Source organism: Pogoniulus pusillus, unplaced genomic scaffold (assembly GCF_015220805.1).
Source record: "Pogoniulus pusillus isolate bPogPus1 unplaced genomic scaffold, bPogPus1.pri scaffold_58_arrow_ctg1, whole genome shotgun sequence".
NCBI classification, from domain to species: Eukaryota; Metazoa; Chordata; class Aves; order Piciformes; family Lybiidae; genus Pogoniulus; species Pogoniulus pusillus.
Genome location: NW_026974711.1, coordinates 109513 through 133839, shown reverse-complemented (window position 1 = coordinate 133839; position 24327 = coordinate 109513). Strand labels below are relative to the sequence as shown.

At 65.7% G+C, this 24327-nt stretch overlaps 3 protein-coding genes across 6 annotated transcripts; 1 reads left to right on the top strand and 2 right to left on the bottom strand.

The window, feature by feature from the left end:
- On the top strand, positions 1–8272 carry CACNB3 (calcium voltage-gated channel auxiliary subunit beta 3). Of its 3 annotated transcripts, XM_064141596.1 has the most exons (14): positions 1–135; positions 297–389; positions 3587–3709; positions 3819–3941; positions 4060–4175; positions 4309–4373; positions 4475–4494; positions 5080–5160; positions 5439–5497; positions 5628–5737; positions 5866–6017; positions 6466–6561; positions 6653–6802; positions 6926–8272. In XM_064141596.1, the coding sequence occupies exons 1-14, from the start codon at positions 94–96 to the stop codon at positions 7223–7225; spliced, it is 1530 nt and encodes a 509-aa protein (XP_063997666.1). In that variant the 5' UTR covers positions 1–93; the 3' UTR covers positions 7226–8272. The 3 variants fall into 3 exon arrangements, with proteins under 3 accessions (XP_063997666.1, XP_063997668.1, XP_063997667.1); XM_064141598.1 differs by lacking the exons at positions 1–135; positions 297–389 and adding an exon at positions 1489–1509; XM_064141597.1 differs by lacking the exons at positions 1–135; positions 297–389 and adding an exon at positions 2001–2105.
- Positions 8273–8425: 153 nt separating this feature from the next.
- Positions 8426–20708, bottom strand: DDX23 (DEAD-box helicase 23). Of its 2 annotated transcripts, none has more exons than XM_064141594.1 (17): positions 20601–20708; positions 20148–20365; positions 19922–20020; positions 19018–19114; positions 18844–18909; positions 18561–18699; positions 18335–18465; positions 18137–18249; positions 16920–17063; positions 16469–16694; positions 15638–15783; positions 14679–14856; positions 12416–12658; positions 11272–11423; positions 10567–10675; positions 10026–10200; positions 8426–9022 (listed from the first exon to the last, which is right to left on the bottom strand). In XM_064141594.1, the coding sequence occupies exons 2-17, from the start codon at positions 20363–20365 to the stop codon at positions 8799–8801; spliced, it is 2460 nt and encodes an 819-aa protein (XP_063997664.1). In that variant the 5' UTR covers positions 20601–20708; the 3' UTR covers positions 8426–8798. The 2 variants fall into 2 exon arrangements, with proteins under 2 accessions (XP_063997664.1, XP_063997663.1); XM_064141593.1 differs by having other exon boundaries at positions 18335–18468; positions 20601–20707.
- Positions 20709–21350: 642 nt separating this feature from the next.
- On the bottom strand, positions 21351–24196 carry RND1 (Rho family GTPase 1). The gene is made up of 5 exons (XM_064141574.1): positions 24033–24196; positions 23844–23931; positions 22275–22384; positions 22029–22163; positions 21351–21911 (listed from the first exon to the last, which is right to left on the bottom strand). The coding sequence occupies exons 1-5, from the start codon at positions 24150–24152 to the stop codon at positions 21666–21668; spliced, it is 699 nt and encodes a 232-aa protein (XP_063997644.1). The 5' UTR covers positions 24153–24196; the 3' UTR covers positions 21351–21665.
- Positions 24197–24327: the final 131 nt, after the last annotated feature.

Genomic DNA, 24327 nt, shown 5'->3' with positions numbered 1-24327 from the left:
GGAGCGCGGCAGTGGCGGCGACGGCGACGCGGCCCTTCCCGGCGGAGCGGCGCGGCCCGGGGATCCCGGGGGCTCCGGTGGGTGCCGCCGGGAATGTCCGCCCCGGTTCAGCCGGTCGCTCCCGGCTCCTTCCAGGTGAGCGAATCGAAACCCTTTCGGCTTCCGAGGGCCCCCTGCGGCCCGGCTCGGTTCTAACCGCAACGCAGGGAACTGCCGGGAGCAGCGCAGCGGCGGGGCCGTGGCGACCGGGGACCGCCCGGTCCTCACCAGCCACCCACCGGCGCTTTCCTCCGCAGAGCCCCCGGAGGCTCCCGAAGCGCAAGAGCCGCTTCAAGCGCTCGGACGGCAGCACTTCGTCCGACACCACCTCCAGCATCCTCCGCAGGCAGGTGAGCGCCTGGCACCGGCACCGACACCGGCACCGGGGCGGGGCAGCCCTGCCTGCCCCGGCCGGCCCCCCCTCCTCCCCCCCCCCCCCCCCATCCCCCGCCGCGGTTCGCTCCCGGGAGCAGCGGCGCTGCGGCTCCGCATTAAGGCACGAACCGAGGCGGGGAACGGCCGAGCTCCGCCGCCCTAACCCCAGCACCGGGGAAACGGGGAACCGGCAGGCCGCCCCCGCCCCGTCGTTCCCTCGGGACCGAGGATGGGCGCCGGCACCGGGCGCCGGTAGCATCGCAACAGCCTCTCCCCGCGGCTAAAAATAGCGATTGCTGCGTCAGGGCCGGGCCGGCTGCCGGGCACCGGCACTGCGGCGCGGGGGGGGGGTGGGTGGTGGGGGGCGGCCACGGGGAAACTGAGGCAGCGGAGGGGGAACAGTGCCGGTGTGGGGGTCTGCTGAGCCGCACTGTACGGGCACCGGGCCGCCTCCCGACGCTGATCGCGGAGTAAAAGAGGGGCTCGGACCCATCTCCACGTCCCCCCCAACCTGTTCCGGTTCACCCCGGCCTGAGTAACTGCCCCCGGCCCCGGCCACCGGCGGGGGGAGCGAGTACCGGCAGAGTGAGAGGTTCCGGTAGAGGCGGCCTAGGGGTGCGCAGAACGGCTCTAAGCATCCCGTTTATCTCCCGGGGTAGCACGTGCCCAAGCCGGTACCTCCCGGTACTCCTCGGTATCTCCGGTACCACCTGCCCCGGCCCTGCACCCGATACATCCCCTTCAGCACCTCGGAGAGGGCCTGTCCCGACCCCGCCGAGCTGCCCGGTACCGGAGCCGGTGCCCGGTGCCCGCGACCAGTCCCACCGCTGTCCCCGCCCCGACGAGCGCTGCCCCGGGGACCTCGGGCCAAACCCCGAGCCATCCCGAGAGGTCCATTCGGTGCCCGTCCCGCTGAACGGTAACGGGGCGGGCCGGGCCGGTCCCCCGGGGCCCGGCTGCTACCCCCCTCCTCGGGGGCGGGGGGGGCGCGGCGGGGGGGCGGGAGCGGCTCCGGCCTCGCCGCAGGGCTCGCCCTGCAGACGGGGCTGCTACCGGCTCGGGGCAGGACAGGGGCCGCTGCACCGGAGCATGGAGGTACCCACGGAGACCCCCTCCCGCCGCCCCGGGACTGCCGGCTGTGGGCTGCAGCCGGGGGGGGGACGACAGCGCAGCTCCTGCGCCGCTCCCCCGGGACCCCCCCGGCCCCCCGGGAGCTGCCCCTTTGCAAACTAATCCTGCCCCCACCACACGGGAACTGCCCCGGGGCCCCGGCCCGGTTCACCGCACTGAGGCCACTCGGGACCCTCGGCTGTCAGTGCAGCCCCCTGGGGGTCCCACCGGACAAGCACCGGAGCCCCCTGCGAGCCCTGGGGAGGGAGAGCTACGACCCCCAACCCCCAACTTCGCCGTCCCCCCCCCCAAAAGAAAAAGGCTGAGCCGGCGGGGGCGGCTCCGTGAGCCCTGGGGGGGCGGCGGGAGGCGGGGGCGGGGAGGGGCGGGAAGGGGCGGCGGCGGCGACGACGCGGCGGCGGAGCGGGCAGGGCCAGCCGGAGCCCGAGCCGCAGCCGGAACCGGAGCCGGTACCGGTACCGGAGGCGGGCGGGGCGGGGGGGGGGGGCGCGGGAGGCTCGGCTCGGCTCGCCCCGTCTATGTCGTTTTCTGACTCCAGCGCTACCTTCCTGCTCAACGAGGTACCGGCCCCGGTACCGGGGGGTAGCCGTGTCGGAGGTGGGGGGGGGGGACGGACGCGGGGGGGCTGCGCTCTGGCGGCGATGATTGCGCACCGGTTGCTGTCCCCGGGGGAAGGCGGGCAGGGGGTGTCGGCGGTGCCCGGGGCTGGGGAGGGGGACACGACTCTACTGTCCCCCGGCCCTTTGTTCCTGGCCTCCGCCGTTGGTCTCGTCCCGCTGCCTCCGGCAGGTGTCACGGACCCCGGGAACGGGCATGGGGCGCGGAAGTGGGGGGGGGGGGGTATGTGGGGCACGGCTGTCATGGGCGGAGACCCCCCCCGCGGGGGCTGCTGCACCGGGCCGGGGACTGCATGGCGGGGGAGGCGGTGCGGGAGGCGCTGGAGCTGTACCGGGGAACCGTGCAGGGGATGCTGGCGGCGGGGGGGGGAGGGATGCTTGAAGGATGGGGGAGAGCTGTGACGGTGTTGGGGGGGGAGCCGTGCTGGGGAGGCCATGTTGGGGGGGGCCATGCTGGGAAACCATATTAGCTGTGCTGGTTGAGGGGGGGGGGGGGCTCAGGCCTCCCGCGATGGGGGATGTGGAGGTTGGGGGCCGGGAAGAGGGAGGGGGGGTCCCAGTGTGCGGATGGGGAGAGCAGTGCTGGGCATCGGTGCTGAGCTCAGCCGGTAGGGCCCGGGGGAGAGGGGGACTGAGGAAGACCCCGGGGCAGAAGGACTGAGGAGGACCCCGGGGCGGGGGCACTGAGGAGAACCGCGGGGGGGGGGGACGGATTGAGGAGAACCCCGGGGCGGGGGGATAGAGGAGGACCTGGGGAGAGGGACTGAGGAGGACCCCAAGAAAGGAGTGACTGAGGAGGACTCCGCGGGGGACACGACTGAGGAGGACCCCGGGGGGGAGAGGGATTGAGGAGGACCCCGGGGGGGAGAGGGACTGAGGAGGACCCCGGGGGGGGAGAGGGACTGAGGAGGACTGAGGAGGACTCCGGGGGGGGGACGGAACTGAGAAGGACTCCGGGGGGGAGAGGGACTGAGGAGGACCCCGGGGGAGGTTTCAGACACATCCTGGGGGGGGGCTCATAAATGTTTCAGCGCAGCTCCCGCGCCCGTTCCGGGCACAGCAGGCACCAATCACCGTCAGACGCTGAGGGGTGGGGGCTGCACCAAGCACCCGCTGAGCACCCTAGGGTGGGGGGCAGCTGCAGCAGACCCCCATCCCCAAGGGGACAGGTTCAACCTCCCCTCATGACTTACCCAAGGCTGCACCCCCCCCCCCCCCCCGCCCCAGGACATCCAGCCCGGGCGATGCCATCCTTGTTTACCCAGCTCGATGCCACCATGGAGCATCGGGAGCTGAAAAGGGCTGTGGGCTTGGCGGGGGGGGGAGGGGACACAATCAGCGAGGTCCCTTTTCTTTTTGGGGGAGGGGGAGGTCTTCACAACCCCTCAGCACTCCCCCCCCCCACCCCGTGTGTGTCCCCCTAGGGCTCGGCGGACTCCTACACCAGCCGCCCCTCCCTGGACTCCGACGTGTCCCTGGAGGAGGACCGTGAGGGTGCCAGGCGCGAAGTGGAGAGCCAGGCTCAGCAGCAGCTGGAGAGGGCCAAGGTATAGCCTTTGAGGGGAGGGGGGGGGGGCACGACCCTGAGCTGTAGTAGGGTCTTGCGTGGGCACTGAAGCCCACCTTGGCACCCCCACCCCACCCCCCCGCCCCCAGCACAAGCCAGTCGCCTTTGCCGTCCGCACCAATGTCAGCTACTGCGGGGCGCTGGACGAGGAGTGCCCGGTGCAGGGAGCCGCCATCAACTTCGAAGCCAAAGATTTCCTGCACATCAAGGAGGTGAGCTGGAGGGGAGGGGGGGCATTAAGACACCTCCCACCCACCCACACCCTCCTTTTTTGGTCCTTCATCCTTGCCCTGCCCTCTTCTTCCTCCTTCTCCTCGCCCCCTTCCCCAGAAATACAGCAATGATTGGTGGATTGGGCGCCTAGTGAAGGAGGGGGGGGACATCGCCTTCATCCCCAGCCCCCAGCGCCTGGAAGCCATGAGGCTCAAACAGGAGCAGAAAGCCAGGTGTGGACCGGACCCCCCCCTCCCCCCCCCAACCACCTCCCCCTACCCGATTCCACCCTTAGCCTCTCCGCTCTCCCTCCCCCCCACCCCCGCCCCTGAGCGATACTCATTTGCTCCTTCCCCCCCCCTCCAGGAGAGCTGGCAACATCTCGGGCCTTGGCGACAGCGGGAACCGGCGATCGCCTCCCCCCTCCTTAGGTAAGGGCAGGTTCTGACCGGGGGGGGGGAGGTCTTTGAGGGTCCTGGGAGAGTCCTCCCCCAGCCTCCTGCCACCAACCTCTGTCTCTTCTCTCCCCAAGCCAAGCAGAAGCAGAAGCAGGTAAGTCCCTTGCACCCCCTAACCCCCTGCGGGTCCCTTGCACCCCCTAACCCCCTGCGGGTCCCTTGCACCCCCTAACCCCCTGCGGGTCCCTTGCACCCCCTAACCTCCCGTGGGTCCCTTCCAACCCTTAACACCCTCTGAGTCCCTTCCACCCCCTAACCTCCCGTGGGTCCCTTCCACCCCCTAACCCCCCGTGGGTCCCTTCCACCCCCTAACCTCCTGTGGGTCCCTTCCAACCCTTAACACCCTCTGAGTCCCTTCCACTCCCTAACCTCCTGTGGGTCCCTTTCACCTCTTGACACCCTCTGAGTTCCTTCCACCCCCTGACACCCTGTGGGTCCCTTCCAATCCTTAACACCCTCTGAGTCCTCAGGCCAGGGGCACACAGGGGAGGGGATTTGCAGCCAGGACCAAGCAAAGCCACTTCAGGTGTGGAGGCAGAGATCCTCCCCCCCCCAGTTTCGAGGCTGGGGGTGGTGGTTTCCAGGCTGCCAGGGTTCTGTGGGATGGGTTTGTTGACCTTGGGATGGGCATGCAGGGCTCTGAGCTGCCCCCCCCGGTGTGTGTGTGTGTCCCCCGCAGACACAGCACATCCCACCCTACGATGTGGTCCCCTCCATGCGGCCTGTGGTGCTGGTGGGGCCCTCGCTGAAAGGCTATGAGGTACCAGGGCAGGCTGGTGGGCAGGGCTCAGCTGGGGGGGTGAGGGGAAAGGGAGTTGGGAAGGGGTTATGGGGGTGGAGGGGAGGGAGAGATACTTGCTGTGCCCCCAGGGCCAGGTCCGTGCCCTTCGTCCCCTCTTTGCCCGCCTGGTGCCGGTGCCAGGCAGATGGCAGTGCCAAAGGCTGCTGGCAGGGTGCCGGGCGGCTGCCACCTCCCTGCCTGGTGCCATCTGCCGCTGGCTCACCGCGGGCTCACCGGGCCGGTGGCCCCGCCGGCAGGTCACCGACATGATGCAGAAAGCTCTCTTCGACTTCCTCAAGCACAGATTCGACGGCAGGTGAGACAGAGCCCATCCCCCCCCCACCCCACACACACCTTCCCCACCCTCCCCACCCCCTTTCCACGGCCTGGAGGGGGGTACCCACCCTCCCAGGTGCCCACCGCCGTTCCTTTGCCCCCACCCCCAGGATCTCCATCACTCACATCACGGCTGACCTCTCGCTGGCCAAACGCTCCATCCTCAACAACCTGGGCAAGCAGGCGATCCTGGAGCGCTCCACCGCCCGCTCCAGCATCGGTGAGGGGCTGGGCTCAGCCTGCAGGGACCACACCCCCCCGCCCCACCCACCCCTCCCTCCCTCCAGCCGGGATCAGCCTGGCCTGACACATCTGCCCCCCCCCGTGTGTGTGCGTGTCCCCTCCAAGCCGAGGTGCAGAGCGAGATCGAGCGCATCTTCGAGCTGGCCAAGTCCCTGCAGCTGGTGGTGCTGGATGCCGACACCATCAACCACCCTGCCCAGCTGGCCAAGACCTCCCTGGCACCCATCATCGTCTACGTCAAGGTCTCCTCGCCCAAGGTGAGGGCTGCCCCTCGCCCTGGGGGAGGTCCCCAGCTGCCCCCTCCCTGCCACTGCTGCTCTCCTCTCCCTCTCCTTGCTATTGCCGCTCTCCCTTCTCCCCCTCCCTGTCACTGCCGCTCTCCTTTCTCCCTCCCTGCCACTGCCACCCTCTTCTCCTCCTCCCTGCCACTGCCACCCTCTTCTCCTCCTCCCTGCCACTGCCGCTCTCTTCTCCTCCCTGCCACTGCTCCTCCCTTCTCCTCATCCCCGCTACTGCCGCTCTCCCCCCTCCCCCTCTCTGCCACTGTCACTCTCCCCTCTCCCTGCCACTGCCGCTCTCCTCTCTCCTCCTCCCTGCCACTGCTGCTCCCTTCTCCCCATCCCTGCCACTGTCACTCTCCCCCTCCCTGCCACTGTCACTCTCCCCTCTCCCTGCCACTGCCGCTCTCCCCTTCCCCCTCCCCAGGTCCTCCAGCGACTCATCAAGTCCCGCGGCAAGTCCCAGGTGAAACATCTCAACGTGCAGATGATGGCAGCCGACAAACTGGTGCAGTGCCCCCCGGTGAGCTGGCAGGCGCCCACCCCCACCCCAGGGCTGCCAGGGCAAGGGGAGGCCCCCGAACCAACCCTGATCTTCCTCCTGCCCCTTTTAGGAGCTCTTCGACGTCATCCTGGACGAGAACCAGCTGGAGGATGCCTGCGAGCACCTGGCCGAGTACCTGGAGGTTTACTGGCGAGCCACACACCACCCCCCGCACGCCCCCCACGCCGTGCCCTCACCCACCGGCCTGCCCGGCCTGCAGGTACCCCTCCTGGCACCCCTTCCCTGCTCTCCACGGGCAGCCAGCACAGGCTGGAGGTTAAGGCGGGGGGCACACGGCAGCCCCAAAGCACTGCCCCCTCTCCAGCCCCATCCGTCCCCGCAGAGCCAGCAGCTGCTGGGGGAGCGTGGGGAGCACTCACCGCTGGAACACGACAGCCTCATGCCCTCGGATGAGGCTGGGGAGACTTCCCCCCAACCCTGGGGGGGAGCCACGTCTCAGCGTAGCTCCCGGCACATGGAAGAGGAAGAGGAGGAGTACGGAGACCCTTACCCCGACATCTACCAGCCCCACCGGCACCACAACAGCGGCATGCAGGGCTCCGGCGCGTCCGAACGCCAACCCGAGCGCAACCACGACCGCAGCTGGCAGCGCAGCCGGCCCTGGGCCAAGGACAGCTACTAAAGGGGTGGGGGAAGGGAAAAGGGGCAGAGGGGCACGGCTGGGAACCGGCCCCACCCCCTCACCTCCCCCCACCGCCTCAAGTCCTGCTCTGAGAGTTTCTCTCCTCCTCCTCCTCCTCTCCTCCACAGCCCCTCGCTGGGGGTGCTCAGACAATCTCCTGCTCTCGGGGAAACTCCTCCAGGCAGCTTCCTCCAGCCCCGGGCAACGTCTTCAGCCATAAGCACAGTGTAGGGGCATGGGGGAGATGGAAAGGGGGGGGGGTGGGCAGGATGCCCTGAGGCATCATTCCCCTCCCCCCCTCTTCAACAAGCTCTTGGGGACCTGGGGACAGTCATCTGCCTTCTCCTCCCTGCCTCAGTTTCCCTGCTTGGCATCAACTCTTCCCTCCCCCCCCAGCATCGCAGGTTGCCTCATTCCCTGCAGGGGCAGTGGCCATAAGCAGACGGTGCCACCCCCACCCCCACCTGCCCCCTTAAAAAGACCTGCGGGTTGCAGAGGTCACACAGGCAGAGTTTTACATCCCCCACCCCTACCCCGAGGATTGAGGAAGAAGAGGAAGGTGCCAGCCCCCACCCCTGCCCCTCTGCATGGACCCCCTGGCAGGAGGGGCCTGCACCGATCGCTTCGCTCCGCACCGACGTCCACCTCGTCCTGCTCACCGCAGTCCAACCCCTTCCTGACCCCCCCCCTAAACCCTGTAGGGGAACAGGGCGGGGTCTGGCCGGCCCCCGCATGTGGCAGGGGGGGCGGGGTGGGGGCTCCTCCACACCTGCATTTGCTGCCCTTTGTGTCCCCATCTCTCCCTTCCCCCGGTAGCTGTCAGCGCACGTCACAGGTCCTGTAAATAGGTCCCCACTGCCCTGGGTTGGGGTCGCTCGGGCAGAGGGTCTGACCCCCTCCCCCCCCCGCCCACGGCCTCCCCTCCGACCCTGCCACCACCGAGGACCTTCCTGGGGGGGTGAGTGGCACAGATTTGTTACAATTTCTTTTGTAGAAAGCACCAATTTCCCTGTAACCGGTTTCGGAAACACAAAAGAAGTGCTCGGAGGTGTCGGCGTCTGCCTGGCTGGAGTGGGGGAGGGGGCACAGAGCATGGGCATAGCCAAAGCTGAAGGGTACAGTGGCAGGTGGGGCACTGCTGGGCACTAGATGGCACCCAAGGGATACCACAGGAAAGAAAGAGCCCCGAGGAAGCGACGCTGGCAGCCGCTGGGTTTATTCCTGCAGCTTGGAATTGCAGCTAAAAAGAGGATGAAGGGATCAAAGCTCCCAGAGAGTGGCACACTGAGCCCAGTGCCAGCCCTGCCCTGGCAGAGGGCAGGTGGGGACAAGCCTGTCCCCCATAAACAGCCACCTGCAGCTCCAACCAGCCTGCGGGGAAGGTGGGGAGGGACACTGGGAGAACAGAGGGAACCTCTTGGGCCAACAGTGGCTCCAGTCTCTACTGCTGCTGCTGCCAGTCCTGGCTGGGCAAGGCCAGAATGGCCAGAAAAGTCCTGCCAGCCTCTGGCCCCTGCTGGTCCTCTTGTCCCCAAAGGGGGGTGACGGAGTGAGGAATGCCAACCTCGGGCACTCAGGCGAAGATGGTTTCCTCTCGCCGCTTCTTGGTGAGGATGGTGCCAGGCTTGTGCTGGGCATCGGGGTGGTTGGCCAGCTCGGGTGGGCAGGAGGACACTGGGCTCTCCAGGATGGCCTGCTTCAGGTCGTAGAAGACAGTGGAGTCCTCCTTGGTGAGGAAGGTGATGGCCACACCACTCTTGCCCGCTCGGCCTGTCCGCCCGATGCGGTGGATGTAGTCTGCAAGGGAGAGGGTAGAGGGCACAGGGTAGGGGTTGGGTTAGCAGGGCAGGGCCTTGGCACTTAGAATCATAGAATCAGTCAGGGTTGGAAGGCACCAAAAGGATCAGCCAGTGCCAACCCTCCTGGTATGGGCAGGGACACTCTACCCCAGATAAGGCTGGCCTGAGCTTCATCCAGCCTGGCATTAAACCCCTCCAGGGATGGGCATGCCCAGGGACACCCTACCCTAGAGCAGGCTGGGCACAGCCTCACCCAGCCTGGCATTTAACCCCTCCAGGGAGAGGCATGAGCAGGGACACCCTACCCTAGAGCAGGCTGCCCACAGCCTCACCCACCCTGCCCTTAAACACCTCCAGCCATGGGGCCTCAACCCCCTCCCTGGGCAACCCCTGCCAGCCTCTCACCACTCTCCTGCTCAACAACTTCCTCCTCACCTCCAGCCTCACTCTCCTCACCTCCAGCTCTGCTCCATCCCCCCCCACTCCTGCCACTCCCTCACAGCCTCAAAAGTCCCTCCCCAGCTTTTTTGGAGCCCCCTTCAGCTCCTGGCAGGCCACAAGAAGGTCCCCTGGGAGCCTCCTCTGCTCCAGCCTGCACAGCCCCAACTCTTTCAGGCTGTGCTCACAGCAGAGCTGCTGCAGCCTCTGAGCATCCTCCTGGCCCTGCTCTGGACAGGCTCCAGCATCTCCACAGCCCTCTTGGCCCAGGGGCTCCAGAGCTGGATGCAGGACTCCAGGTGGGCTCTCAGCAGAGCAGAGCAGAGGGGGAGAATCCCCTCCCTGGCCCTGCTGGCCACACTGCTGCTGCTGCCGCCCAGGCTCTGGTTGCTCTCTGGGCTGCAAGTGCACACTGCTGGCTCCTGCTGAGCTTCTCCTCCAGCAGCAGCACCCCCAAGTCCCTCTCCTCAGGGCTGCTCTCCAGCCTGGCACTGCCCAGCCTGGATTGGTGCTTGGCATTGCCTCCTTCCCCCTCCCACATCCAAAGGGACCTCACAGCTCACCCTCGATGTTCTTGGCCATGTCGTAGTTAACCACCATGGAGACGTCGTGGATGTCGATGCCACGCCCGGCCACGTCGGTGGCCACCAGGATGTCCTTGGCACCTGCCTTCAGGTTGGAGAGGGCAAACTCCCTCTGCTCCTGGCCCTTGCCACCGTGCAGGGTGCAGGCATTGTACTGTAGGACAGAGTTAGAGGCTTAGCCACGAGGAGGGGGGACAGTGGGAGACAGATTCAGACAATGGTGTTGCTGCCCTGCAGGGATGAGGGTGGAGGAGCTGCCTGTGCCCTCCCTGTGCCCTGCCCTCAGGGCTCCAAGCTCACCCCTGCCCTGCAGGGATGGGAGTGCAGGAGCTGCCTGTGCCCTCCCTGTGCCCTGCCCTCAGGGCTCCAGGCTCTCCCCTGCCCTGCAGGGATGGGGGTGCAGGAGCTGCCTGTGCCTTCCCTGTGCCCAGGGCTCCAGGCTCTCCCCTGCCCTGCAGGGATGGGGGTGCAGGAGCTGCCTGTGCCCTCCCTGTGCCCTGTGCCCAAGCTCCAGGCTCACCCCCATCTTCTCCAGGGACTTGGCCAGCACATCGCAGCCTTTCTTCTGGTTGACGAAGATGATGATGGGAGGGTCGAAGCCTTGCTCCAGGATGGCCAACAGCTTCTTCCTGTTGGGGAGGAGGAGAGCCTCAGGGAATGGTTGGGGGTTGGAAGGGACCTCCCAAATCAGCAGGGACACCTCCCACCAGCCCAGGCTGCTCCAGGCCTCCTGCAGCCTCCAGGGAGAGGGCATCCACAACCTCCCTCTGGGCAACCTGTGCCAGGGTCTCCCCTCCCTTGATGTCAAGAATTTCCTCCTCCTCTCCCTCCTCCTCCTCTTCCTGCCTCCTCCTCCTCCTGCCTCCTCCTTCTCCTCTCTCAACCTCCTCCTCCTGCCTCAACCTCCTCCTGCCTCCTCTTCCTTCCTCCTCCTCTCCCAGCCTCCTCCTGATTCTTCCTCCTCCTCCCTCAACCTCCTCCTCCTCTCTCAACCTCACCCTGCCTCCTCCTCCCTCTCCCTCTCCTCCTCCCTCTCCCCAGCCTCAAACCTCCTCTCTCCCAGCTTCAACCCATTCCCTCCTCACCCCAGGCAGGAAGAGGCTGAGTAGCCTCACAGAAGCCTCTCCCCTCTCCAAAGCCTCGTCTCAGAGCTCCCTCACCCAGGACCCAGCCCCCAGGACCCATCCTGTCCCTCCCCACCCTGCCCCAGCAGCCCTCCCTGTACCTCTTCTCCGACTCGGACATGAGGAACACCTTCTGCTCCACCCTCTCGTGGGGTTTGCCAGCAGAGCCGATGTAGACCACCGCTGGGCGCCGCAGGTAGCTGCGTGCCAGGCGCTCCACGGCCGGGGGCATGGTGGCAGTGAACATGACAGTCTGCGAGGGGAGGGACAAGGCACTGCTGCCACCTGCAGACAGCACCGCGGCTGCCACCTCCCTGGCCTCTTTTGTCCTCCTCTTTTCCACCTCTCACCCCCGAGGGAGCAGCCAGGCCACCAAAATCCCAGCGTGGTAGGTGGGGTGGGAAGGGACCTCTGGAGCTTACCCGGTGCCAATCTCAACCCTGCTCCAGCAGGGCACCCATAGCAGCTCACCCAGGGGCACAATGGCCAGGGAGGGTTGGAAGGTCTGCAGAGAAGGAGACTCCACAACCTCTCCTTTGGGCAGCCTGCTCCAGGCCTCCAGCAGCCTCACACCAAACAAGCTGAAGCAGAACCTCCTGGGCTCATTTGTGCTCCTGGTCCTGGGTACCACTGAGCAGAGCCTCCTGCCCCCTACCCTTAGCTCCTGGTCGTTGCTCAGATGCCCTCTGAGGCTGCTCTGCTGCAGGCTCTCAGCCTCTGCACCTCACAGAGAAGGAGACTCCACAACCTCTCCTTTGGGCAGCCTGCTCCAGGCCTCCAGCAGCCTCACACCAAACAAGTTGAGGCAGAACCTCCTGGGCTCATTTGTGCCCCTTGCCCCTTGTCCTGGGTACCACTGAGCAGAGCCTCTTGTCCCCCACCCTTAGCTCTTGCTCAGATGCCCTTTGGTGCTGCTCCACTGCAGGCTCTCAGCCTCTGCTCCCCACAGAGCTGCTCCAAGCCCCTCAGCCTCTTTCCACCCTCCCCTTGGGACTCTTTCCAGCACTTCCCTGTCCCTCTTGAACTCAGCAGCTCAGACCTGGACTCAGCAACAGCACCGAGAAGCAGCAGCAACAACAACAGCCAGAACCTCCCTCCCTCTCCCCTCCACCTCCAACCACTCTTCTCACTACCCCTCAGGGCAACCTGCCCGAAGCTCCTCTCCGTGCCCTGCCCCAGGCAGTCGGTCCAGGGGCGCCGCAGCCCTGCCAGAGGCCTCCCGCAGGGCTCTGGCCCCTCACCCACCTGCCTGTACTTGTGCTTGCCGGACTCGAAGTTGGCCAACATCTTCTCGGGGTCCTCTGCCTCGTCGGTGTCAGGTTTCTGGTTGCTCACGGGCATGTGCTCCAGGATCTTCTGCACGTCGGGCTCGAAGCCCATATCGATCATGCGATCCGCCTCGTCCAGCACCACGTAGGTGCAGCGGCTCAGCACCAGGTAGCGATTCTCCAGCACGTCGATCAACCGCCCCGGGGTGGCAATCACGATCTAGGGAGGGCACAGGGAGGGCTTGGAAGGTGAGCCAATGGAAAGGGCTGATGCCTCCTGGGGGTGGGCTGAAGCTGAGCCCAGCTCCTCCTGAGTCATCGCTGGGGAGGGTCTGAACCTGACTCCAGGTCTCCTCCCTAGGGGTGGTCTGAATCTGATCCCAGCTCCTCCTGATTCCTCCCTGGGGGAGTCTGAACCTGAGCCCAGCTCAGGCTGACTCCTATCTGGGAGGGTCTGAACCTGAGCCCAGCTCCTCCTGACTCCTCCCTGGGGGAGTCTGAACCTGAGCCCAGCTCCTCCTGACTCCTATCTGGGGGGGGGTCTGAACCTAACTCCAGGTCATCTCCCTGAGGGGGTCTGAACCTGAGCCCAGCTCCTCCTGACTCCTCCCTGGGGGGGGTCTGAAGCTAACTCCAGGTCATCTCCCTGGGGGAGTCTGAACCTGAGCCCAGCTCCTCCTGACTCCTCCCTGGGGAGGTCTGAACCTGAGCCCAGCTCCTCCTGACTCCTCCCTGGGGGGAGTCACAACCCAACTCCAGGTCACCTCTCTGGAGGGGTCTGAACCTGAGCCCAGCTCCTCCTGACTCCTCCCTGGGGGGAGTCACAACCCAACTCCAGGTCACCTCTCTGGAGGGGTCTGAACCTGAGCCCAGCTCCTCCTGACTCCTCCCTGGGGGGGTCTGAACCTGCCCCCAAGCACACTGCTCATCCCACTCCCACTTCCTGTCTCTACCCCCTACAGAACCACATTAACTCCTACTCCTCTCTCTCACCCTCCCTCCCTGCCTGCTAACACCACCCCCTTGCTCCTGTTTTGCTTATCCCAAGGTGGAAAACCCCTTCCAGAGACCTCCCTCCTTCCACTGCCATGGGTCTGGTTGCATGGATGGATCTGTAGCTCCTTCCCTCCCCTCTACCTCTTTCTAACTCTCCTAACCCTAAACACCTTTTGTTGGTCGTTAAAGCTCTTCTTTTAACTTCCAAATCGACTCCAAACTGCTCTTTGGGTGCTTTTACCTCTTCCCTCTCTACATCTAACTCCTTTCTTTCCAAAAGGTGGGAGAGGAGAAGGCAGCCTAAGAATTGGAATGGTTCTGGTAGCTCTAGTTTGGGTCTCTGGGAAGCTTAAACTACAACTGATAGATCAGGATGCCCAAAGCTGCCCAAGGATGCCCAAAGCTGCCCAAGGATGCCCAAAGCTGCCCAAAGCTGCCCAAGGATGTGGTTGAACATCCCTGGAGATGGCAAAGATCAGGCTCAGTGCAGCCCCAAGCAGGGTCCCTTAGTAGGGGGGGACAGTGCTGATGGCAGCAGGGTTGGGTAGGGTAAGCTTGGAAGGTGCCAGCTGGGTGCCCACATCCCTGGGACAAACTGCTCCCACCTTAGGATGAGCTTGGAGGGTGCCAACTGGGTGCCCACAGCCCTGGGACAAAGTGCTCCCACCTTAGGATGAGCTTGGAAGATGCCAGCTGGGTGCCCACAGCCCTGGGACAAACTGCTCCCACCCCAAGGTTGGGTAGGGTGAGTTTGGAGGGTGCCAGCTGGGTGCCCACAGCCCCAGGTCAAACTGCTCCCACCTTAGGATGAGCTTGGAGGGTGCCAGCTGGGTGCCCACATCCCTGGGTCAAACTGCTCCCACCCCAAGGTTGGGTAGGGTGAGCTTGGAGGGTGCCAGCTGGGTGCCCACAGCCCCAGGTCAAACTGCTCCCACCCCAAGGTTGGGTAGGATGAGCTTGGAAGGTGCCAGCTGGGTGCCCACAGCCCTGGGACAAACTACTCCCACCCCAAGGTTGGGTAGGGTGAGTTTGGAGGGTGCCAGCTGGGTGCCCACAGCCCCGGGTCAAACTGCTCCCACCCCAAGGTTGGGTAGGGTGAACTTGGAGGATGCCAGCTGGGTGCCCACAGCCCTGGGTCAAACTGCTCCCACCCTAAGGTTAAGCTTGGAAGGTGCCAGCTAGGAGTGTGGCCAGCCCCCTGGCTGCAGCTGGTGCCCCCCGGGTGCCCACAGGGCTGGGCTCACCTCGCAGCCCATGCGCAGGCGGAAGCCTTGGTCCTCGCGGGAGATGCCCCCGATCACTGCCACCGTGCGGATGCCCAGGGGCTTGCCAAACTTGATGGTCTCCTCCTCAATCTGCTGTGCCAGCTCTCGGGTGGGTGCCAGGATGATGGCATAGGGGCCCTGGTCCGACTCCTCAATCCTGAGGTGTGGCAGGATGTGGCTGTGTTACTCGCGGTGCCAAGCTCCCTGCCCTCTGCGTCACCCACAGTGCCAGGCTGCCAGCCTCCCACGTCACCCACGGTGCCATCCCTCCACCTCTGTGTCACCCGTGGTGCCAGGCTTTGTACCCTCCATCTAGCCCACAGCGCCACACTTCCTGCCCTCCATGCCACTCATGGTGCCAGCCTTCCTGCCCTCTGTGTCACCCGTGGTGCCAGGCTTTGTACCCTCCATCTCACCCACAGTGCCACACTTCCTGCCCTCCATGCCGCTCATGGTGCCAGGCTTCCTGCCCTCTGTGTCACCCATGGAACCAAGCTCTGCAGCCTCCATCTCACCCACAGCACCTCACTTCCTGCCCTCCGTGCCACCCATGATGCCAGGCTCTCTGTCCTCTACATCACCCACAGTGCCAGACTTCCAGCCTCCCATGTCACCCACGGTGCCAGGCTTTTACTTCTGTGTCCCCCACAGTGCCAGGCCCCATGTCCCTCACAGTGCCAGGCCTCCACCTCTTTATCCCCCACAGTGCCAGGCTCTATGTCACCCCCAGTGCCAGGCCTCCACCTCTGTGTCCCCCACAGTGCCAGGCCCCATGTCCCTCACAGAGCCAGGCCTCCACCTCTTTACCCCCCACAGTGCCAGGCTCCATGTCACCCACAATGCCAGGCCCATGTCACCCACAGTGCCAGACTCCCCACCTCTGTGCCACCCAGGGTGCCCGCCCCTGCCCGGCGCTGCCAGCTGCCCGCGCCCCCTACCGGTCGATCTTGGGCAGTGTGGTGATCCAGACCAGCAGGGGGATGAGGAAGGCTGCGGTTTTGCCGCTGCCAGTCTCTGCCACGCCGATGATGTCTCTGTTCTGCAGGCCGATGGGGATGGCCTGGCGCTGGATGGGCGTCGGCTCCTGCAGGGGGCATCAGCAGCTTGGGCAGCAGAAGTGTCCCCACCCTGAGCTCCTCCCCCCACCCCGACTCAAATCACAGACTCATGAGAATGGCTTGGAAAGGACATCCCAAGAGGTCAACTCAACCCCTCTGTGGGCACCAAACATTTGCCACCAAGCGCCATGCCCATACTGTTCTTGGGGACCTCCTGGGTACCACCTCCCTGGGCAGCCTGTGCCAATCCCTGACCACTCCTGCAAAAGCTGTTCCTTGTGGCCAAGCTGAAGCTACCCTGGCACAATGCCAGGCCCTTTCCTCTCCTGCTATCACCTCAGCCGAGGGAGCAGAGCCCAACCCCACCCCAGAGCTGGCTTCAGCCTCCTCTCAGGGAGCTGCAGAGGGCAATGAGGTCTCCCTCAGCCTCCTCTTCTCCAGACCAAACAACCTCAAGGCCCTCAGCTGCTCCTCCCCACCCTCCCCTGGCTCCTTTGCCCTTTTCTCACCCTGCTCCACCCCCTCAACATCCACTTGGCCCAAAATTGCCTCCAGGACTCAAGATGAAGCCTCACAGGGCTGGGCACAATCCCTCCCCTGCTCCTGCTGCCCACATCACTGCTGCCCCAGGGCCAGGCTGCTGGCAGCTTCCTCGGGCACAGCGCTGGGCTTCATCGCCAGCTCCCTGCAGCCTTCTTGGCCCACACCAACCTTATAGCCACACTTGTCGATGACCTCCAGGATGTGTGGGGGCAAGGAGGAGTCCTTCCAGGAGCGGATGGGGTTGGGGATCTTGCCCCCCTTGGTGGTGATGCTGTAGTCCTCACGGAAGATTCGCCAGTCCCTGTCTGTCATCTCGTCCAGCTTCTTCTGCGACCAGTGCCGATCGTCCCAGCGCTGCTTGGCCTCCTTCTTCCGCAGCTTCCGCAGCCTAGCCCTGGTTGAAAGGGCCAAGATGAGGATGAGGAAGGAGCCAGAGCTCACCCAACCCCCCTAAAGAAGGTTTTGGCATCGCCCTGCTCACCACCCAACCCCTCCACATCCTCAAACCGCCCAGCCCCGAACACGTCGCAGCCCTGAGCCGGCTCCGAGCTTTCGAGCAGCGGCAGGCAGCCAACCCCCACCCCCAACCTGCCCCTAGGGGCAGCCCTCAGGGCCTCACTCCTCCTGTTCCTTCTCTTCCAAGGTCCTCCTCTTCTCCATCAGGTCCCCGTAGAACCGAGACTGCTCTCGTTTCTGCTGCTTCAGGTCGATGCCAGCGATGAAGCCGCGGCCGAGCAGCTGCACTTGGTGCCGCTCCTTGTACCTAGAGCAGGAGGGGCAGAGTGTGCTGGGTGGAGGCTGATTGGAGCATCTCAGAGAGAGAAATCAGATGCCAGGCTGTGAGAAGGAAACAATGCTGCTGGCTGCCTCCCTCCCAGGTGTCCTGAGATGTGTAAAAGCAAGGACAGAAAGAGAGCTAAGGCAGTGCAGGTCTCTGTCGCAGCTGGAGTCTGCTTTCTGTGTGCCTCATCCTCCTGCTTCTAACCTCCCTTTGCTCATCCTCCAAACTCACCTTGCACATAAGGCAGGCTCTGGGATAAGGCAGAGGGGTGGAAGGAAGGTGGAAGGGTGGTTGGGAGCCCCTCCTGGGGGACTCTCTGACTTGTACAGCTCTGTCTATGCTGCTCTGAGGCTGATTGGAGCATTTCAGTGAGAGAAATTAATGCTAGGCTGGGGAAAGCAAACACTGCTGAGGTCTGCTTCACTCAGAGGTGTCCTGAGATGTGTAATAACAGGACACAGACACAGAGAAGGCAGAGTGAGAGTCTCTGTCTGTCAGAGTTGGTGTCTGTGCTTCTCTCCCTGGGCTTTTGCTGTGCAACCAAACTAATTCTGCTTCTAACCTCCCTTTGCTCATCCTCCAAACTCACCTTGCACATAAAGCAGGCTCTGGGATAAGGTAGAGAGGTGGAAGGAAGGTGGAAGGGTGGTTGGGAGAGCCCCTCCTGGGGGCTCTGCTTTCTGGGAGGGGTTGCTGTGTCTCTGTATCACCTTTAACTTGTATATTCCTGCCTGTAGCCACAGCCATTGCCACTATCTGCTCCTACCTTGTGCTAAGCTCTCAATCTAAAGCTTCATTCCTTAACTCCCAGCTGGGCTGAGTCCAGTCTGAGTGATTTCCTCAGAGCAGGGGGGGCAGGTAACACTCAAACCACCACAGAGCCAATCAGGCTTGGAAAGGACCACAAGGATCATCCAGTTCCAACCCTCCTGCCATGGCCAGGATCACACAGAGGCAGGGCTGAAGCCCTCCCACACACAGAGCCGGGGGTGAAGCCACCCCACAACCCTTCCAGCTGCCAGAAGCATTCCCCTCCAAGGGCACTGCCCACTCACAGTGGGTTGTAGTCGATGGAGGTGTCCTCAGAGGCATCCCACTCGAAGACGAACTTGCGGTCGTTGAGGTGCCGCGTCCGGCGCCGCTTCTTCACCCCCCCCAGGTACCGCTCCTGCAGGGGGGTGCAGGCTGAGTGGGGAGGGAACAAGGCCCCCTCCCCCCACCCCAGCATTTCCCCTGCTGCCCCTGGGTGCTACCTTGATGGCATGGAGCTCTTTGCTTTTGTCCTTCTCCTCCCGGATCTTCTGCCTGCCCTCCTCATCCTCCGTGCCGTTGGTCTCCCGCTCCATGCGCTCCCGGCGTTCCCGGCGCTCCCGCTCCTGGGGGTCTTCTGGGGAGCAGGGCAAGGGGGCTCAGAGCTGGCAGGAGAGGAGGAGGGGGGTCCTGCCCCAGCTCCCCTCGTAGTGGGGAACGTTGCTTTACCCAGCATCTTCCTCCCCATCTCCTGGAACTGCTTCCTCTTCTTCCTCTCTTCCTCCAGCAGCCGCTGCCGCTCCTCCACCTCCTGCTGCCGTCGCCGCAGGGCCTCTGCCTCCCGCTCGGCCTTGGACAGGAATTTGGGCTGGGATAGGAGAGGAAAAGGCTCAGACTGGGCCTGGATGTGACTCTCTCACTGCCAGGACAAAACTTTCCCCCTCCTCCTCTCCCCTGCAAACATCCATCCCGAGATGCAGGTAGGGGACGGGAGGGAGAGCTCTGCTCCTACCTTGGCTTCTGCCTCCTCTTCAGCCTTCTTCTTGGCCAGCAGCTCCTCCAGGGACAGAGGCTGAGCCTGCAACCGCCAGGCAGAGCTGTCAGCAGCCCCCAGAGGGCACCTTCAGCCTGGCCGAGGAGCCTCAAACCGCTCCCAGCCAAGTCCCTCAGCCTGCTCCCTCCTCACCTTCTCCTTCCTCAGGGCATTCTCCTCCTCCTCCTCGGCTTTCCGGGAGTCCCTCTCCTTCCGGGACTTGGAATCCTTCCCCCTGCCCGGGGACAGACTTCCCAGCGGCGTGGAAAGGAGTCAGGAACCAGGCAGGGCCAGGGGCACCCCGAGCCCAGCTCCACGTGGGACACCTCCCACAGTGGGCCAGGGTAACCCCGAGCCCAGCTCCACCCGGGACACCTCCCACAGTGGGCCAGGGTCACCCTAACCCCAGCTCCACCCGGGACACCTCCCACAGTGAGCCAGGGTAACCCCGAGCCCAGCTCCACCCGGGACACCTCCCACAGTGAGCCAGGGTAACCCCGAGCCCAGCTCCACCCGGGACACCTCCCACAGTGGGCCAGGGCCACCCTAACCCCAGTTCCACGCAGGACACCTCCCACAGTGGGCCAGGGCCACCCTAACCCCAGTTCCACGCAGGACACCTCCCACAGTGGGCCAGGGCCACCCCGAGCCCAGCTCCACCCGGGACACCTCCCACAGTGGGCCGGGGCCACCCTAACCCCAGTTCCACGCAGGACACCTCCCACAGTGGGCCAGGGCCACCCCGAGCCCAGCTCCACCCGGGACACCTCCCACAGTGAGCCAGGGCCACCCCGAGCCCAGCTCCACCCGGGACACCTCCCACAGTGGGCCAGGGCCACCCCGAGCCCAGCTCCACCCGGGACACCTCCCACAGTGGGCCAGGGCCACCCTAACCCCAGTTCCACGCAGGACACCTCCCACAGTGGGCCAGGGCCACCCCGAGCCCAGCTCCACCCGGGACACATCCCACAGTGGGCCAGGGTAACCCCGAGCCCAGCTCCACCCGGGACACCTCCCACAGTGGGCCAGGGTCACGCCGAGCCCACGCAGGGCTCACCTCGATCGCTTCCTGTCCTTGTCCCGCCGGTGCCCATCCTTCTCCCGGTCTCGGTCTTTCTTGCTCCGCTCCCGGTCCCGCTCCTTGTGCCGCCGATCCCTGCGGCGCAGCGCGGTCAAGGCTCGGCCCCGGCCCCACACCTGCCCCTCCGTGGGGCTGCTGCGGCCGTGGGCGAGCGGCAGAGCTCATCCCTAACGAGCCGCGGAGCTCTCCCAACGCTCCTCACCTCTCTGCTGACTTGGAGCGGGACCGGGAGCGGGACCTGCTGCCTCGCCTCCTCTCCCGGGACCGGTGCCGCTTTCTGTCCTTGGAGGGGGAACTCTTACGGTCCCGGTCCCGCTCCCGGTCCCGCTCTCGATCCCGGTCTGGGGAGCGGGAGCGTTTCCTCTCCTCCTTGACAGGGGAGGCGTCCCGCTCCTTCTTCTCCGCCAGCTCCCCGGCCATCTGCGGGGCCGCGGATCGCGGGTCAGGGGCACCGGAGGGGCACCGGAGGGGGACCGGAGGCGGTGGGGAAGGAGCAGGCAAGGCCCTGCCCCGGGTACCGCTGACGCGACCGTGGACTCCTCCACCCTCCCAAGCCTCCAAAGCTCCCGGGGACCTTCCTGCGTTAGAGCCTAGCGGCGGCAGCCTCCCCACGCCCCCCCCGAGCCCCCTCCGGTGCTGCCTGCCCTGCGCTTACCGCCGCCGCCCGGGGTAGGCCTCAGCGTCCTGCCGCCGCCATGTCCGCGCGGGGCACGCCGGGAGCGCTCCCTCCGCGCCGGGACTACAAATCCCGGCAGCCCCTTCGGCCGCAGCACCGCCGCGCCCTGCCGATCCCTCCGCCGCGCAGCGCCCTGCTCCTGCGCCCCCCGACGGCTCCCACGGCGCCTCCAGCGCTCCTCCTCCCCACACCTCAGCCTCTTTGACTCCCTCCCATGCATCAGGCGGAGGGAATCGAGGCCGTGGAGGAGTCCTGGGGCCAGGGGGGGGAATATTTTGGGGGGAGGGGGGGGGCTCTTTCCCCAACCCCAGCACAGGGAAGCACCCAACAGCACCAGGACCACCCCACCCCCCCCCAACACACACCCATCCCAAGGACTTTGCCCTCTGCAGATGACAGCACAGTCATGCGTCAGTGCCACACTCACCCTTCCCTGCTTGGCACTGATGACATAGGAGGGAACCCCACCCTGGGGTGGATCCCAACGACCCCTCCCCCCCCCCCCAAAAGACAAGATTCTCCCCCCCCCTCCCCCCACCAAAAGAGAAGCCCAGGCACCCGCGGCACGTGGGTGGGTGTTATATTTCTGATAATAAATAAGCTTTTTAATAACACAGACCATGGAACAGACACCCCCAAACCCCCCCCCCGCCCCAGTCCCTAGACAGTCCATAAAACACCCTCCCCAGCATCCCCCTCCCCACCCAGGGTCAAGCAGCAGATGAGGGATGAGGTGGAGGGACAAGATGAGTCCGTGGATAAGCCCCCACGCAGGGAGCAGCTGTCGAGCACCCTCCCAGGCTCTCCCCCCTCACCCCAGCAGCTCTGTGGGGGGGTTACACCCCAGGGGTGGGGGCTGGCAGGGCTCAGTGTGCGATGGGAAGGCAGCAGGCAGCCTCCCCCCTCTCTTCCCTGGGGAGGGGGCTGCAGAGCCCTGTCCAGCTCCCCCAACCCCACGCCAGGAGAGGCCTCGGGGCGGGGGCTGAGGGCTTTGTGTGTGTGTCGGGGCGGGGGGGAGGGGGAGCAGCATTCCTGCGTCTCCCTTCACATGACGGAGCAGCTTTTCGCCTTTTCCTTCTTGAAGGCAGAGGAGATGAGCTCGGAGCGGCTGGGCAGGTGCAGGAGTCTCTTGGAAAGGCTGCGGGGGGGGCTCCGGGGGGGTTGCAGGGGAGCTTTGCTGAGGCAGATCCCGGACACGGTCCGGAAGATGCTGTGGACGCTCTTCTCCGAGGTGAAAGCAGAACACTCCAAGTAGCTCTCCGCTCCCAGCTGCCTGGCGGCCGCGCAGCCCTGCAACCCGACCTCACGTCAGGGCAGCCTGGCACCATCTCCCCCCCCTCCCTGCCTCCCCCCCCCTCCACTACGGGAGGGATTTCCCCCCCACCCCCCCCCCGCCCCAAGCCCGACCTGCTCGTAGGAGATGGGAGCTTGCTTCTGGTGGGACAGCTCCATCAGGGTGCTGAGGTCTGTCCTCAGGTCTGTCTTGCAGCCGATGAGCAGCACCCGCGTGTTGGGGCAGTAGTCCAGGATCTCTGTCTTCCACTGAGGGGGGGCGGGGGAGAGGAGAAATGGAGGCACTGTCAGGGCAAAGGGGGAACCCCCAAACCAGTCCTCTCCTCGCCCAGAAGGGTTCCCTTCCCATCGAGCTTTCACCTTCTTGGACGCGCTGTCGAGGGTCTCCGGTCGGCTGATGTCGAAGCAGAGCAGGACAGCGTCGGAGTCGCTGTAGCAGAGGGGCCGCACGTTGTCATAGTAGGGAGAGCCTGGCAGACGGGGCGGGGGGCGGGGAGGGAAGGTTATCATCGCGGGGCACCCCCTCCTCAGAAAACCCAGACTGGAGGGGGAGTTATCATCGCGGGGCACCCCCTCCTCAGGAAACCCAGACTGGAGGGGGAGTTATCATCGCGGGGCACCCCCTCCTCAGCAAACCCAGACCCTTCCCCTACCCAGGCAAGTGCTGTTTGCAAAGGGATGCAGCCCTTCTACACGAAGCAGGGGGGGCATAAAGCTCTAGAGCATCCCCCCCCCCCCCCAAAATGCCACCCCTGCTCCCCGCAAGACATTGACGTCGCCGTAGCCCTGCCAGGCAGCAGGAAGCACATCCCGCGGTGTTTATGTAACACACAACCCCCCCCCCCTCACCTCATCCTGGGGAGTGTGTCCGTCCCCCCACCCCCCGACAGCAAGAGAGGGGCGTCGGGGCTGAGGGGGGGGTTAGCTGGTACACAGAGAGGGGGAGTTGCCACCCCCGTGAAGTCCCCGGGGAGCTGCACCGCACCGGGGAGAGCGAGGAGGAGGAGGAGGAGGAGGCGGTGCATGGGGTTGCGAGGGAGGGGGCGGGAGAGGGGGTGCAAAGGGTTGCCCCGACGAGTGTGGGGGTGGTTGGGGTGGTCCCTTCCTTCGCCACCGCCACCCCCGACCCCAAAAGGCCTCGGAGGGGTTTTGCAGCCCAGACGCTCCGTGCGCGGAATAGCAAAGAGGCTGCGCCAGCGCCATCGCCATAGCAACGCGGGGACCGCGGGTGGCGGGGACCCCCCCCAACCCCACCCCCACCTCTGACGGAGGGGGGGACACTGCAGCACCAGGGCAGGGCTGCCCCGACCCCCCCCCACCCCCACCACCTCCCCAACCCTTCAGGGGGAAGGGCAATGCCAGGATGCTCCATTTCCACCCCCTCCTCCCCATCACTTGAAGGTAGCCCCGACCAAGGGGGTCTGTGGGGGGGGTGGGGGTCAGTAGCCCATAGTCTACCTGCGGGGGGGCTCACACCGGTATGGAGAACCCCTCTAAAAGGAGGGTCAGCCCTCTGCCGCCCTCCCCCCCCCCCCCCCAGTTTATGCCTGTGCGCTCCCCGCAGGGGCAGTCCCCAGGGATTCCCTGGCTGGCAGGCAGAACCCCCACGCCCCCCCCCAGTGCCAGGGGTCTGCCCCTTTCATCCTGGATCCGTCGCCCCCCGGATGTCCCCAATGCGGCCACCAACTGCCCCCCCGCCTCTGCTGCGGGGACCCCCCCCCCCGCCTCTACTGCGGCGTCCCCACAGCCCCCCCACTAAATCCCAGGCCTGCCCTGTGTGCCCCCCCCCCCCCCCCCCCCCAAGACCTCAGGCCACCTTTCCCCAGCAAACACCTCCACGCTTCCCCACCGGGACCAAGGCTGCTCCCCTTCCCGGTACCGAAGAGGAACCCCCCCCCTGCCCCCCACACACCCCGCCGCCCCCGGTACCGGAGGTGTCCCATAGGCTCAGCTCCACTCGCTGCTCCTCGCTGGCCAGACACGCCGTATAGTTCTCAAACACGGTGGGCACGTACGTCTGCAACGGCACCGAGAGCGTCAGCGCCCGGGTCCCGCTGCCGGCCCCCCGGTAATCGCTCTATCCCGTTAATCGGTCCCCGGTGCAGACCCTTGCCTCACCTCGGGATAGCAATCCTTAGCCAGCACCTGCAGCATGGCCGTCTTGCCGCACTGCACATCGCCCACCAGCACCAGCTTACAGCGGGCCGGGGCGGCCGGTACCGACCTCCGTTCCCGCATGGCGACGGCAGCGCAGAGCGCGGCCCCCAGCGCCTGCCGCCCGCCCGCCGGCCCTGAGCGCCGCCGCCGCAGCGCCCTTATATACCCTGCGGGCTCCGGGGCCAGCCAATCGCCGCCGCAGCCGCCGGCTCGCTGGCCAATGGCGAAGGAGCTGGGGGCCGCCAGGCGCCGTTCC